The sequence below is a fragment of the Acanthaster planci genome, linkage group LG01 (assembly GCF_054643075.1).
Source record: "Acanthaster planci isolate LZ-2023a linkage group LG01, COTS_SCS, whole genome shotgun sequence".
NCBI lineage: Eukaryota > Metazoa > Echinodermata > Asteroidea > Valvatida > Acanthasteridae > Acanthaster > Acanthaster planci.
In genome coordinates this window covers 15,161,723-15,178,070 of record NC_141777.1, presented here as the reverse complement: position 1 = coordinate 15,178,070, position 16,348 = coordinate 15,161,723, and the positions used below count along the sequence as shown (strand labels likewise).

The following is a 16,348-nucleotide window of genomic DNA, read 5'->3' as shown; positions in this document are numbered from 1 at the left end:
CAACGTAGCAGACAGAAAGATCACCGTTATCCATCTTTTTGGCCCCGGCAACTTCGTCAGTGCGCTCGACGCTTGAAAGATACATGCGCGCTTGTAGTACATCACGTGATCAATTCGCGACCAATTAAAATTCACTGTCGATGACCGTGGTATAGCAACACCGTTTGTGGCACGACAACAGTGCCAATGCATTTGATCGTAATTGATGCATGCGAACTTGTGGCGTATCACTTCATCACTTTGCGACCGATAAAAATTCATCTACGACCGTGGTATCACTGAATGTTGTTTGGATTGTTTTGGAACTGCTTCTGTTGGTTTTCAGTTAATGTGGTAATGTTAAGTACACAATTTATGACACAATCCCGTCGAGCATAATTTTCTGCCCAGCCCTCCCGTGGAAGCGTATTGATATTCAAGGGCAGTGGCACACCCAGGATTAGTTGTTTGGGTAAAAGCTGACTTGGACGGAAATTCCCGCCCCCCCACAAAATATAAGCCCATGATGCTCAAGCTCCCCTCCCCCGATTGCACCACAAGGGAATTTGATTTACTGCTATATCGAAACTAATAGTTCAAGATATAGGTGAACATTGTAAACCCAGGAGGTTGACAGGGGGCTCATGTGGTTTTTTGTATCTATTTCCTCCATATCACCACTTTCAAAATGGTCTAGCCTATATAATTATAGATTTTAAACTCGCTCAATTTCAACCTCCACCGTGGGTGTCTTTAAAAAGGAAACCGAGATTAATTAATCTGTTTCTTGAATATGACTAATTAATTTTGTATGGCTGTTTTCCAATACTCGACTATGGCTCCGTCTCAGGCTTCAACTGTTTTTACTTCCTGACTCTCAGGTTGTAAGCGCAAAAGTAAGTCTGATAGTGCAACAGAACATCAAGTAAGATGCAAAAGAGCTAAACATTACAGTACTTCAATTTAAGTTAAACGCTTCAGGCCCACAATCGAGGATTGGTTTCCTACACGAAGCCTGAAACGGAGACGAAGTTGAGTATTGGAAAACGGTCTAGGCCTAATTGGTAAATACAATATGTTTCAGTGTGATGTCCTCTTTGGTGGGACACCAAGAAACCCACATTTCCGTCACATATGACTGAGCACAAAGGACTGAGGACTGAGTGCCCGTCAACATGCTCTCAGTTTCTTTAAACGCAAACTTCTGCATTTGTTCTCAGCGTTTTATATAGGTCACATGATTTTTGGATATTTTAGCAAACATTTTGTCATTCTGACAAAAAAACCGTCTCTGGACAGTAGGAGTTCAACACCAAAACACCTTAGTGGTGCGAAGCCATTTCTGACTTGGTCTATTAAGGCACTTCATGATTTCATGCTCAGTCATCCTTGACCGAAATTTTGATTTCTTGATGTCATACGAAAGAGAACGTTATAATGAAACAAATGACGGTTACATTTAGAAAAATAATTAATTTCAACAACAAACAAACAAATTGATCTCGGTTTCCTTTTTTGAAAGACACCCTGTATATTTAGGTGTGGAACTTTTCTGTTAAAATGCATGCTGTGATTACGATTGACTTTATAAAAACTGATGAAATTGAATAAATTATGCTGCGCATGGATGAAAAGGTGATTTTTTTGGAGAGCAGCTGATTTTAAATCAAATTCTTTATTAAAAACACTTGAAGTCCTAATGTGATGGTATACTCAGCCGTTCAGTTGGAAGCCTGAACCGTGAGGAATTATTTGCACCCGAACCATGTGTTAAAGCTAAAGGAACAAGGTGCGTTTTCCTCTTGTTGAAATAAGTTATCTGCCTCGATGGGAAGCAAAGGCAACGCAACACATGCTAATCATATATCAACAAACAGGCAAACAACAGGAAACAACGCTTTGATGCCCTATTTTTCAGTATAATCTTCAAGCTACTCTATAGTAATTTCACAGGGGATTTGCTGCGTCCTGGCATTGAGCTGACCTCATCTTCATGTAGTTGGCACCATAAATAATTGTTTATTTTACAGAGCTGAATTGACTTGTTTCGAAAATGCGTGTTATTTGGTATACAAGTTAAGTTGAATTGGGGCAGTTTGAGCATGGTCACATATATAAGGGCACTAATAAACCTGATCATTTTTTCATTAATCTTTGTATAAACGTGTATATTGTAGTCCTTCAACACATCGCATTGAGTCGAACTACATCACCACGCACTATATCTAGTGTCCTCATGATGCTACCTTAAATTTGTTTGTTGCTGACTGGCGTTTGGACAATTTTATGTGCTATTGAATCATCCTCTTACTCACTGTGGTGAGCAAAAAATTGATGTGGATTGTGAAGGATTTTTCGGACTTTCCAATGAATGAAATGCATTCATTATTATTAAAAAAGGGAAATTAAAAAGCCATAAGTATGGCATTATGATGTAAGATTTTGCATGAATGTAATACATATTATAGATGTACATCAACACTGGGAACAGTAACTTCTAAATAGATTCATATAGTGTCACTCCACCACTTTTCAAATTTTCATTGCCGGGCAAGTAAAAATGGTCTGAACAGTGTTCCTAGGGCGCTGCGCATTATCGCTATCAACTTTGCGGGACGACTGTACATCAGGACTGGTATCAGCCCATATGATGAATCTCACGGCCTTGATAACGGTTACATTGGCCACAAGTAGGTAATAAAAATATCTAAAAGGCAAAATTAGACAGAGTCTCACACAATTCATTGGAACCTCCAACATCTTCGCAGGTAAGTTGACTCCTATGTTATTAACAGGTATGTTGACTGTTAGGCCTACGTTCTATGCAGATTCCATGTCTTTCATGAAGGTCTTAAGTCTGACATAACTTCTGACGTCATGCATCCCTATGTTATGTGTGCATAGAGACAAGGTACGTTATTATAATTTAAGGTAGGTGTTTTAAGGTACTGTACATGTGCTCTTCGTGGCTGGTTTCACAGACGGACCCAGAACCACGAAGCCTTGTTGGGGGCAAAACACTTCTTTCCTTTTTTAAAGAATAATTCTGGCTCATTGTTCAGGGGAAGACGATCCTGTTGGCCTGCGCCTGGATCCGTCCTTGGGTGACTTGACTATACACATAACTGTTTCTGATATTGCCGTCTCTTGTGACATGATACCAAAAATTAATGTTTAGGAATAAATTAATGAGATGACACGAACATTCCATCTGTCGGTTTATGAATGCAAAAGGTCGATTAGTTTGATTCATGTATAAACTTCTGAATAAACCTCTGCACCAACTACAAGTTCAGATATTTCTGGTACGTGCCGTGGAGCTTCCATTTACGGAAAAAAGACCCTCCATCTACAGAGAGAGCTACTCTTATACCGTATAGCAGAACTTTTATTTTAGGGAGGAGACGTGTGTTAGAACGAATAAATCAATTACGCCTGATCAGCTACGAACCAATCAGACAACGGGGATTTCTTTGGGGTAAAAGGATATTTTCATCAATTCACAAGTAAAATGAAATAAATACCCTTAAAACAAGCATGCGTCTTCAAGCCTCCTTGTTACCTCAAATTCGTTGCCCACCAGGTTGACTTCTTCGGAGATAACCCTCTACAGTCATGAAGTTTCTTTTGCTGAGCATCTGTGTAGCGTTGGTCAATGCAGACCTCGCCCCACTCATCACATCGAGCCAACAACGCTCCTTACCCGATCGCTGGATAGTAAAAATCAAGGCAAGAACAGCGAACTCGTTTTTTTATTTAGAAAAACAATTTATATTCATTCTCTGTAAGTCTATAGTAGGGTCGCCAAAGAACTGAAAACTGGAAGCAAATGCACAGCCGGGTCATGATTAAACAAGGCACGCTCCTGTATCTGACCTGAAAAAGGCTGGGCATTGGAGCTCATACAACATGTGTGCGCAGTTGTCTTCGTGCATATTATGCAGAGCTAATCTGAATACTCGTAACTGAGGTGGGAAGCTGGGTTTTCAAGGTCAACTTCGTCTGCAATTGGGTCTTCCCGAGATGTCCCTGTTTATTCATTAATGCCATGCTTTGCCGTAAACCACCAAATATACATGTATAGGCCAAAATTGATACTATTCTTTTAGGTTCAGTCTCCAGTCTGATGTTAAGTCGCAATGGAGATGGAGACGAGGTATAGTCCAGAACATACTAAATTCGGTGTGCCTTTCGAAAGATGACTTAAAGTCTCAGTGTACAAAGCTCACTACCCATTTTGCAAAAGATGGTAGCGAGATTATTTTGTGAAGTCTCCTTAGTTCATAGACTTACCTGTACCTTGCAAATACAGTGAGGAGAAAAGAGTCCATAAACTTCTAATAATTTCCCATGTTTTCAGGATGCTGACCGTCTAGATGAAGTATCTTCTGAAATCGAAAATAAATTCCACAAGATGCGCCTGCCAACGCCCAGGGTGAAAAAAATCCGCCAAGTTCTCCCTTGTCTTTTTCTTCATATCCCTGCCCATCTTTTAGAGGAAGTAAGTTAGTAGGCTTGTCTATCTAGGATTGAATAAATGCGTATTCGTTTCAGCATTCTTTGAATTTCTATAGCGTATACACTGCAAAAACATGTACATTTAACACTCCCGGTTATCAGAGGACAACACTGACACTTTTCAATGGTGTTAACATTTTGGTGTTATTTTGTGTTACTTTTGTTACCAGGTTCGGAGCTGTGAGATGAAAAGGGAAGATTTTCTTTGGACCCTTTTGTTTCACAATAACTTTGCTCAATGACTTTTAATGGCATGTCAATCAAGATAAATAACAATAATTGGAATATCATGAAAAGGGTACAATTAATTTATGTGTGCAGCAAATGTCCTTCACGACCAAACACAGTAGCATCACTTGTACTTTAGTCCTCGAATAACCTAAAAGTACTTGGTCATGACTGTGAGTACGAGTACAGAATTTCCTCACTGCACTTGAGTCTTTGACTTGATACTTATCTGTCAATAACTGGTCAAATGATAGGAAACTACAATAAACCAATTTTCATGTAAAACTCTTAACCCTCCATCTCATATGTCCAGTCCACACGTTAACTTGGACATATACATACATTCAAAATAAGCAGTCCTTGTAATTCAAGAAAACTAACAATGCACAAGCACCTTCTATCATTATAAATTCTCATGAGTCACTTTCTTCTGTGGAAACGGTGAACTTATCTTCAGCATTCTGCATCTACCTCTAAGTACATGTGTGTATTCAGTTTATTTGTCTGAATTTTCCAGATTGTTTCCATACTCTAAACTCTACACATTTACATTAAAATCCATCCAAATAATCGTCCATCAGTTTGCAAATCCTGTAGGCCTGCATGTGCGTTATCATTTCTAATCAGCCAAAATCAGAGAGAAACAATGATCTTAAATGAATAGAACTGCTAAATTTATCCCTGTATAGTCTAGGAAATATCTTTAATATGTCACTCGAAGAATGTGCTCATTTATCATCCTATGTCTATTTGCAATACATACAATGTGCTTATCACATGGTCTGAGAAACAACTTTCACTTCCCTTATAATCCATTTCAATCCTTAAATATCAGATAACCTTCAAAACAAATAATGAGCTCTAAATGAACTTGAATATATGAAGATCCCATATTTGATAATAGAAAGTAGAAATTACATACCTGTGAGATAAAACAGGAAGATTTTCTTTGGACCCTTTTGTTTCACAATAACTTTGCTCAATGACTTTTAATGGCATGTCGATAAGACAAGACGAAGAGCCCCCTCTATCTTCCAAAAGTCACAAGTATACCTAAAAAAGTGGGGGGGGGGGCTCAATTCTGATGTAATTATGAGAGAATTTGATGTACATTGTTCAAATAAAACAAACACATATATCATAGCACATTTTAGCATAAAATACATTTAATCAGGAAATCAGGGACTGGTAACACTTTTAACACCTTCCAGTGAATTGTAACACTTATGGGTGTGCAAAGTAACACCAGTGGTATTTAAGTAGCACACTATGGTGTGGCCATCTGAAAACACCACTTAAAAAGTGTTGATTTTAACACCGCAGTTTTTGTAGTGTAGGTTAAGAAACCCTGAAAGAGCTGGGTTATTTTAGCGCAAGAAAAGTATGTCCAATTTTCACAAAAATAGTGTCAAAATGACTGCAAAGAGTTACCCTTATAACTCCCACTGCGGTGACATCGGGGTAAATTTTAAGTCGCGGGGGGTGGATTTCGACCCCGGCTCTTGTAGGGTTAAAACGACTTGGATTTCACACAAGCCTTTTAAACAGTGATCAATGACGTAAAAAGTGTTCACGTGGTTGACATGTGCCTTAAATTAAAATCTAATAAAAGGGACTTATTTTGTAAATTTTGAGGGTGATAAGTAATATCTTTATTGGTAACAGAGAGCTTTATTATTTCCCAACCTGCCGTCATCTACTTTTGCATTTGTACTGAGCATAATGCTGATGTCGCTACCATTTTCATTTGATTGTTGTTAAGATTCGAGCCGTCGATGGTATTGAATACATTGAGCAAGATAGCATTGAAACACCTGCTGCTTACCAGGACAACCCCACATGGGGCATCGATCGAATTGACAGTCGAAAGGGAATTGATGGATATTATAACTACAATAGCAACGGTACTTATGGATATCATGTCTTTAAACACATTGTTAATGCATTTAAACACAGACCCTAGTCGTTTTCTAGTCGACTAAATGATTGGCTCATTTGCTTTTACACATTTTCTTTAACTTGTGTTTCTTTGCCACAAGCTGTAAGCAGAAACAAATTATTGCAATCTAGACACGAAGTTTTATATACAGTTTAGAACGGGACAAAGTGCTTTACAACCATTGCCTCTCTTGCCATATCTATACTTTAGAGGCATTTTTTAATCTCAAAAATGTTTTATTCGGAGTCAAGTTTACTAAAGTTAACGAAATACACGTATCCCCGAAGTTGCTCGTAAATAACTGTGCTTTTCATTGAATTTTTTTTAGGTGTGATGGCTGTTAAGATGAGACTAACGCAATACAATTTTTGTTATTATTGATTTCAAACAGTTCAAGGGGAAGGAGTGAATGTCTATTTGTTGGATAGCGGAATTCAGACTTCTCACAATGTCTTTGGAGGTAGAGCCTCACTGTTGTTCGGAAGAGGCGATGACAGTGGGCATGGTACTCACTGTGCCGGAACGGCAGTTGGCAATACGTATGGGATCGCTCGCAAAGCTCTAATACATAGTGTGAAAATATGCTACAGTGGTAAATGCGCTCTGATTGATACACTGGATGGTGAGTTTTACGTACCTTCACTGTCTCTGATACTGATTCACTTGCTATCCATTCATAAGCAGTAAGCATGGGACCGCCCCGTATCAATCGGATTTACATTTTTCTCTTATAAACTTCCCATAAAACGGTTCCCTGGTTGTTTTGCGTATTGAGACAATGCAATACGACCACGAAAGTCTAATTCGTAGGACTAGAGTCAAAATTTCACTTATTTTCGCCATGTTTACTGTGCATTATGATGTTCGAGAATCAAGTCATTTCATCTGCAGGAACTACTTTTAGTGCAAAAGAACTGCCAGTGACGTTCGAGCTTTTCGGTTTGCGCTCATCAGGCTAAAAATTACTTGCCCATTTTCTGCTGGATTGTTCCTCTTTTGGGCCTCGCTATTATTAGCAACCACATATCTTTAACAGCACCTATACAAAGCCACCAAAAAATTAAATCAAACTAAAACAAAACAAAAACTTAATAAGCAAGACAGAGAAATCCACTTTGAGTGGGGCGGGGATGAGGAGGGGTCATCCGGTAAGAAGCCATATTGGGTCGTTGTTGGGACACAACACTGCCCATTCGACAAATTTAACTGAAAAAGTGACTGTTCCAAAGTGTGTTTCACTCCACCAGTTTGTACAGCACCTTTCGACTGTTTCCGTTTGTTTCAGGTCTAAATAAAGTACTGACACACGCCGGCAAGAATGGAGGCGTTATCTCCAGATCTCTGAGTGGGTTGTCATTCTCTTCACCATCGTTAACCGACGCAATGAAAAAAATGTGGGATAACGGGTTTGTGATTTCACACGCAGCTGGAAACGCAAACACATTCGCCTGCTATTACACTCCGCAAAAGATGAAAGAAGTGAGTGACCTCTTTTAGCCCAAAATTTGTTCATGCATATTTATTTCTTGTGTTTTGTTTATTTGTTTTGTTTTGTATGTAGTCCGGTATACCGTAATCTGGGGCGTTGTTTTGGCGACCCGAACCACGAACATGTTTTGTGACGCTCTGATGCCATATTTCCGAACGAACGAGCACCAAAGGTTGGAGTTGGCTCAGCGCCGGTTCAAAATGGCGAAAAATACCGGTAAACGGACAATTTTTTCGCCCCTCAAATGAATGAATTATTCATTTCAAAATGTGTTGTTGAAGCGAATCAAAGAGATTCTTTCTTCTAGAACGTGCGTGAAAAGAGAGAGCAGCACTGGTGAGAAACATACCGAATGTTGAGTGAAAATGATGTTCATCAACAGTGTTAGCCGCTGCCTTGATATTGCCTCTGACAGGTGACGTAACCGTTTACGGTTCTTCGTTTTTTGTGGGCCACCCTTAACACGTTCCTGGTTATTGCTTTGTTTCTGGTATGGGGTCGCCAAAACCCGTCCCTGGTCTTCCGAAGTCAGGTCTGGTTTGTTTTTATCGAATTAGATGTTCTACTCTGATCTTTTTCGCCATCTCGCCAAAATTAGTCTTACAAATCAGTAAAAACATGGAGCTAAACACAAGGAGTAAGCACACACATAGAGCAAAAGGGTCAATAATGGCCACCATAAGCACTGCACGTGCTGCAAGGACAAAACAAATTACGAGAGGCTTGCGGGCTACGCATCAACTCATTCCAAACTAACAGCATATTAGTAAGCAGATTTACACAGACATTCAACGCAAGGCAAGATTAGAAACTACAAATGTATTGGACAGGACTTCTCATTGGCAGAAGGCCTGAGCGAGTAAACTTCAAATCACAGCACAGTTGTCGCTGCGGCCGATCGTCTACAAGTCATCAGATTGAAAACAAACTAACTCTACCAGACGTACAGCGTTTACTCTCTTTGACAACCTCAAGGTGTCTGGCAAGACGCTAAACTAAAGCAGTTCGTTAGCAGAACACGCATGCATGCATGTACTGTTAAGAACTTGCCCAAACCTTTAACAGGCACTTCTGTGTTGCGCGTTTCAAACGTAAAAAGCTGATCGTTTTTCTTTCATAGTCCTTAGCAAATTGGTGATAAAGTTGCCTAAATATGGCAAAACTTTGGCAGCCTACATGGAGACTCTAAAACCTCTTCAAAGAAACAATTGAATATGTTATCACCAAGATAACATATTCAATTGTTTCTTTGAAAAGGTTTTAGAGTATCCATGTAGGCTGCCAAAGTTTTGCCATATTTAGGCAACTTTAGCAGGTCATCAGAATCTAGTGAAATTTCATCTATGAAAATTCATACATATATAAAACAATAAGGGTCTTTATTATCATTAAGGAAGGGTCCAATCTTAGGATGTGAGTTTCATTAAATCAAATTTCACAAAAATAGTCAGTAAAAACGTGCCTTTGTTTTTTACAGCACAGTACGGGTAAAACTTCTGCCAAATATCCAGGGTGCCAAAGTCATTCCTTTCCGATATGTAAAGAAAATTTAGAAAGCCTGATCGGGATACTTTTTGAACGAAATAAGAACTTCTGTTAACGTTTTGGACTCAATCTGTTTAACGATTATCAATTATTATATTCCAGGTGATAGCCACCGGGGCCACGAATAAAAATGATAAACGCGCCTACTTTTCAAACTATGGTAAATGTGTTGACCTCTTTGCTCCTGGTGTAAGTATTGTCAGTGCTGAATACAGCACATCAAGTAACTCCGGCACCACAACGATGTCTGGGACCTCAATGGCGTGCCCTCACACCAGCGGTGAGTAGTCGTAGTTGGTTCGGTTGTGATAAACAATCAGCTAGTCTGTTTACGGGAGTTGCGTGCACGCTACTATAGTTTTGGTTTGATTGTGTTAATAAACAGTTAATAATAAATTATTTCAAATGATGTTCAACCTCACACATTTTGCATTTTGTTTGTTATATTATTACAGGTGTTCTCGCTCTTCTAATGGGTAAAGATAAGAACGCTACGCCCCAGTCCCTCAAGGATGCCTTGCTTAGCAGTGCCACTAGTGACGTAGTGTCAGACACCAAGGGTTCTCCAAACCGGCTCCTCTATGCCAACCCGGTTAGTATGGTATTCTGAAGCGCACAGGCAAACGTCGTGTGTGAGATTGAACGTCGTGTTTGTGAGTTCCAACGTCGTTTGTGAATTGCAAACGTCGTGTGTGTGAGTTCAGACGTCGTGTTTGTGAGTTTGAACGTTGTGTTTGTGAGTGGTCAGGGCCAATTTCATGGATTTTTCCCCTTGATAAGACAACATTACCAACAAAATGTTCATGTGTTGTATATTGCTAACCTTTATTGAGCACTATTTCAAGGCTGTGAGCTAAGGGTTGGGCTCTCATAGAGATCTCTGTTGTACGTGTTAAGTTTAAGCAAATGACTCACTCTTAAAACAACCTAGTCAAAATGTTGACTGGTTTTGAGTTGTTCAAAATTGACTACGGATTCAGTCAAACACCCACGCTAACGTTGGCATATCATGCTTTCTGGCGAGATTCCTATTCGATGCCTTTGAAATATCAATGAACTGACTAAAACAGTCTAGTCAGATTGACTAATTTCCAGTTGCACCCAGCTGACCCTGAGGAGCTAGTCAAATTTTACTGAATTCTAGTCGAATTTGACTGATCTCTTTTAGCGTGTATGGTATAGGTGCAGTCTACTGATATAAGTGAGAATTTCTGACCAGCTCATCGCAATAAAAGTACCCCCACAGTATCTTTTGAAAAAGGAGATTGTTTGGCCCCCAAAATGTTGAGATTGTGTAAATCTTTGCCAGAATCAACTCCCCAGGTCTTTGGGCTTTCACCTGAAGGCAGAATAGCTAAGAATATACGCTTGAAAAATGGTTTTAAGTGCCTGAGAAAGTTAAGGGTCGCCACTTGACATACGGCTGCAAGTAGACTTTTGAAAAATCACTTTTTGGGGTTGATTTTGGTTTGTGGGAATAATTAAAATGTAATTGGTTAATGTAATTGGTTAAGTCACCATAAAAATGAAAGGGAATTGAAAGATTAGGAACCAGATAATAATTTAATTTGTGTTTCAGAAAACTCAGGAATGTTGGTATGCATTTCCCTCCCCTGAAGAGTGCTGAATTTGCACTATTTTCAATGGGGCGCGGGACTCGTGTATACAGCTATGGGTCTAGTTTCTCAATAGCGCCCTCTATTGACGTCACGGCTAGATAACATTCACGTTAAAGTGTTGCTGTTTGAATTTTTCTCAGACATATTTTTTTCTGCAACTATGTACTCTTCTTTAATGTATAAAATCTCTTACATTCCTATTTGGTTAAATGCATTGAAAACGCACTTTTTCAACACTTAATATTCCATGCTTTCCTGGACAACCGAGGGTGCTGTAGCTGTGATGCCATCCTGCGAAGACATGATTATAATCATTAATCAGTTCATAGGTTTTTCTGTTCAAATTGTGAACCCAGGATTTTCTTACTGAAAGTGTTTCTAAGAATGGGACAGATGCTTGCCGACTGATATACTCATAAACAGTAAGGATTCGGACAAGAAGAGACAATTTAGTCCAGCGAAATCCGCAAAAATGAAGGACAATTTGTGTACAAACCAAGAAAACATTGTGGCTTTCTTCCTGGGATGACGCCACAGTTTTGCTCATGAATATAGATATACTCATTAGTATAAAAGGTGCATTTTGAAGGTCTGTATGGGAAGAAATTAATTGCTATCACCAATAAGGGAATATCATCCAAATTCAGTGCCGGGCTGAGACTAGTATCGAACAAACATGGAGAGGTCGACAAATCTGGCTTGCTATTGGAGAAATATCAGAGGGAAAAGTAGCAACTAAATTGTCGCAGTAATAACAGGTTTAATTTGTCTCTTTTCACTACATCTTCCACACCATTGGTTAAAAATACCAACTTCCAAACCTTTTGTTCAGCCAAAGTAATTCCCAGCTAATTTAATTTCACACCAATTTGGGGGCAGGATAGCATTCCCCACTGATTTATTTTCCAATTTTATTCAGTAAATGACATGAAGAAAACTGTCTGATAACTCCTGTTTCGAAATAAATTACCTGTTAATTAACCATTTGTTGAATAAATGCCCTTTTTGGTTGCCTTTCAGAACTAAAACCACACCAACTAATGATGTGATAACATTGGCACCGACAACTGACTTCAGTTTTAGACGTTTCTAAAGCTTTTTAGGCACAAACGCAGAAAATTGAATTAAGATGTGCAGGATACAGTTTTTGAACTTCATACTCAAAAGGTCTATGACATGAATTTAAATCGGGAACTTTGTTTGCACTTTTTCTCTCCTCTTAAAAATATGTTTGCATCTTTCTTAATCACGAAAGAATAGCAAAACTTTGAGCGTTTTGCGAGTTTTGGTGCCGAAGTATTTTTAATTATTTTTTTCCTGTAGTTACTTTTCACTTTTGCTGGTAAAAAGGCAAATAGGCATAAAAAGCATAAAAGGTAACAAAATGCTCTTAAAATGGCCAAACTGCTCTTACTGCTCAATGTGCCGTTCAATAGTTTATTAACCCTGTACAATCCATCTTGGCACTTGCGATGCCTTGTTTGTCGTTCCCCACACTCACAATTCCTGAGGAGATTGATCCTTTTGCTAATAGAGATGCTTGTCTTTGAAATGAACTTCCTTTCAATATTCGTTCCCTTTCTTCGATATTTGAATTTGAAGTAGCTTGGAAGACGTATTTCTTTGATAATACAGCTACAGTATTTCTGTTTAGTTGTTGTGGTTTGTAACCTGATTGTCAGTTTTGGCGGTGTTAATCGTAATTTTTATTCATATTAAAATGATAATATATCGTATACAATGTGCATTGCAAGGAATGATTAAAATTACATTGTGTGAACCTCTTATAAACTTACTGAAGATTAAAATTACATTGTATGAACCTCTTATAGACTGATTCAACTATGTAAACGTTTTATGATAAAATCTGAAATAAAATTTCATGTGTCAATAAACAATAACTGAGACGTTTGCTTGGTTGATTGGGAAGTTGAGAAGTTTGGGAATTTCCTTAGAAATAATTAATTGTGCAAAGAAGATAAATGCAATTTCCTCGCCTTTGTATCATTTCAGTATAGTTCTTTTCATTCAGTTCTGTTTTCTTCTTATGTGCCTGTACACATTAGTAGTCTGGTGACTAATATCAAAATAGTACGGCGAGGTCGTCCAATAATTTGCTGCATGTATAAAATTGTGCGTACGGCTCATACGTCCCGCATACGCAGGCCATAAGTTGTAGGTGTTACATAGCGACGGCGCCAACAGGCCGGTGGGGGCGCTGGTGTGGTTCCATAGGGCTGTGCCGGTCCCTGCCTGTTGGCTTTGGGCCAGCCCTTGCGGCGCCGGCGCAATAGCCTTTTGGGGGTTTTCCATCACCGCAGTTTCGCGCCAGTTCTGATTGACATGTTTTTAATGTGATTAGGTCCATTGCTATTGTAAGGGGAAATCCAGATTTGCTTCGACTTTGCATAAAAACTCCGTGTGTGTTCACCGGTTTTGAGGTATAATAAAGGCCAGAAGCCACTGGACAAGATTACAAGCGTTTGTGACCTTTTTTAACGTGTGACGAGACTCACAAAGGTGGCGACGTTACAATATTAATTTGTTTGTTGTATTCGTCAACAGAAGGCGCTGTTCAATGACATGTTATCTTCGGCTCACACTTAAAGAGTCGCCATATTTTTAATTTCACTGCATACGTCATCCCAAAGCTGTAAGTGGAATTCATTGAATGCAATATTTAAATTTCTTTTATTTGGTTCTTAGGGGATTTGGGTATTTGGGATAGGTTTAAGCATTTATTCTGCGGTAGAAAATACACTCAACAGAAGAGACAATTTACAAAGTCATAGCTGTGAGCACATCAAGTTATAGGGTTTTATTGCATGTAATTGGGCATCATGTATATGTACAACTACACACAAGGTTATTATCATTGACCCAGTTAATTGCTTGTTATTCCGTGATCAGTTATGATTGCTTAAATTTAATTAGATAAACAAATTGCCGTTGTTAATTCATGCTGTTGATTTATAACTTTTGAGGGTCTCAAATTCTGTACATTTTGTGTACAGATTAAACCGTGTTCAACAGTTCACATATTCATGTCAAGTTGATCTTGCATGGACATCCGTCATCCGTCACACTACGTAAGCTATGGGATCGTTGACACTCGTCCACACACATGAGGCCTACTTGTAAGTTACGCGTAAGTCGAAACACGTCGAGATAATGTCTGGCGTACCCAAAACTTATTTCTAACCTATGCTTAACGTGTTTGAACCTATGTGTAACTTTTATCGAACTTATCTCCAACGCATATTGACGTATATGGACGTACGTGTTCCGGACAGAACTTACTGAACGTGTGTCTATGTAAGTTATCGAAACGTTCTCTGTAAGCTCGGCTACTAATAAGTCATGTCAAACTCTTTATGAATACGCTTTGTATATGCCCAAAATTGAAAAAAAAAATCGATAGTTCAGCGTATGCTAGCGTATTCATCAACTTTTTCATACGTCGGCATATGCTGAATAAATTGTGAAGGTGTGACATGACCTTAAAAAATCTCATTATCGGCGATGAAACTCTTTTCTCCATAAACGGCAAGGTCAATACGCACAATATTCTTAGTTTAAATGTGCACCGGCAGGACATCTCCCAGAGCTGGACTTTGCGGAAGTGGTCAGCTGATAGGACTATTTTTCTTTCAAAGGAACGTCATTTACTGAGCACCACTTGTATATGTTTGCAGAAGCACAGTGGAGCAATTTTCCTCCGTGAGTTTGTGAGGTTCTGAAAAGGACTGTGAGAAATACTCAAGAAGAAAGCGCAACTGGAGGTCACGTCGCGTATAGATATCGAATAGGCCATGAAACGCACCCCAAAATTCCATTCAGAAAATGGTCTTCGTGGACAGTTGCACATTTTATATGCACCGTAGCGCATTTTGCTGCGTAAGTACGGTGCGGCAACGATGTAATTCTGGTTACCAAGCCTGATGGGTCTGACTATTCCCCTTCGATTTCATTACATCTCGTCAGGAATCTTTTCGTTTTTAACCAGACTACAGCAAATCAACACATGGCCAAATATAAAAAGGCCGGCGTGAGTTTACGCTATATAGGCCCAGCAAGATCAATCTCAAAAGCAAACATGTGGCTCTTTCTAAGGCATACATGCTCAGCACCTGAACATCACCCCCCCCCAAAAAAAAAATGAGTGAAAAAAACCACGTCGCCGCACCAGTTTCAGAGCCAACCCCCAACCAGGTCTTGATTATTTATACACACAATTGTAAAAAAGTAAAGAATACATGAGGAACCTTGTAACGAATTAATAGTTCAAGGACTCCTGTCATTTATTATGACAACAGGATGCTCAACCAATACGAGTTCTGAGTTAGTCTGCACCAAAGAAATAGGACACTGGCTAAGTCTTATATGAGCTACCGATGTATGGGTCCAGCCGTAGGGTCTGAGATGTCCGTGAGCTTTTGCCCTCACGCGTTTCTGAGACTATGAGAGAGGTCTTACTACTCAGACAAATGTATCCATGGGCAATCTCCCTCAGCCTAAATATCCGTCTGCATTCGGTTTAAACAAAGTTTTTCACAAAAATTATTGTTTTAACCCCCCAATAGGATGTCGTGATTTGCCTATTGTACGCGTGAAGAAAATGCGTGCGAGTGCAGTGCCACTGCAGTTGTGGGCAAGTTCGCCGGGCGCAAACTATAGTTCGACCTGTAGGCAATATGGGCGATTCGCAATAGTGCGCCTTGAAGAGTTTGCAACGCGTAGACCAATCACAGCGCACGAAATCTGTCGACGCTTTCCACATACGGATTGGGTCGACAGATTTCGCGCATTGTGATTAGTCAACGCATTGTTAACACTTGGAGGTGCACTAATAGTTCAACAGCGAGGCTGGTTTCAGGGACTGATGCAGCTCCACCAGAATCTCCTCATCTGAGCTCTTGTGGTCAGGGTCACTTTGCTCCTGGATTTCTGTCATCTGGATTCTTGTCACCGGTCTTTTCCACGTGTGGGGTGAGCTTGTTGTGTTTGAAGGCCCGACATTGCTGGGTCTCC

At 39.5% G+C, this 16,348-nt stretch overlaps 1 protein-coding gene across 1 annotated transcript; it reads left to right on the top strand.

Annotated features, from left to right (window-relative positions):
• The first annotated feature begins 2,666 nt into the window (after window positions 1–2,666).
• On the top strand, window positions 2,667–13,790 carry LOC110982536 (uncharacterized). The gene is made up of 9 exons (XM_087145751.1): window positions 2,667–2,747; window positions 3,563–3,708; window positions 4,340–4,480; window positions 6,488–6,629; window positions 7,056–7,286; window positions 7,950–8,143; window positions 9,801–9,978; window positions 10,154–10,290; window positions 12,338–13,790. The coding sequence occupies exons 2-9, from the start codon at window positions 3,595–3,597 to the stop codon at window positions 12,341–12,343; spliced, it is 1,143 nt and encodes a 380-aa protein (XP_087001877.1). The 5' UTR covers window positions 2,667–2,747; window positions 3,563–3,594; the 3' UTR covers window positions 12,344–13,790.
• The last annotated feature ends 2,558 nt before the right edge of the window (window positions 13,791–16,348 follow it).

What these genes read in the sequence shown, in the direction of transcription:
- LOC110982536 (XM_087145751.1), top strand. Translation starts at nt 3,595, where the DNA reads ATGAAGTTTCTTTTGCTGAGCATCTGTGTAGCGTTGGTCAATGCAGAC. An exon ending in TTATAACTACAATAGCAACG is followed by an intron (nt 6,630 to 7,055) that starts GTACTTATGGAT and finishes GATTTCAAACAG; the next exon opens with TTCAAGGGGAAGGAGTGAAT. An exon ending in GGCGTGCCCTCACACCAGCG is followed by an intron (nt 9,979 to 10,153) that starts GTGAGTAGTCGT and finishes ATATTATTACAG; the next exon opens with GTGTTCTCGCTCTTCTAATG.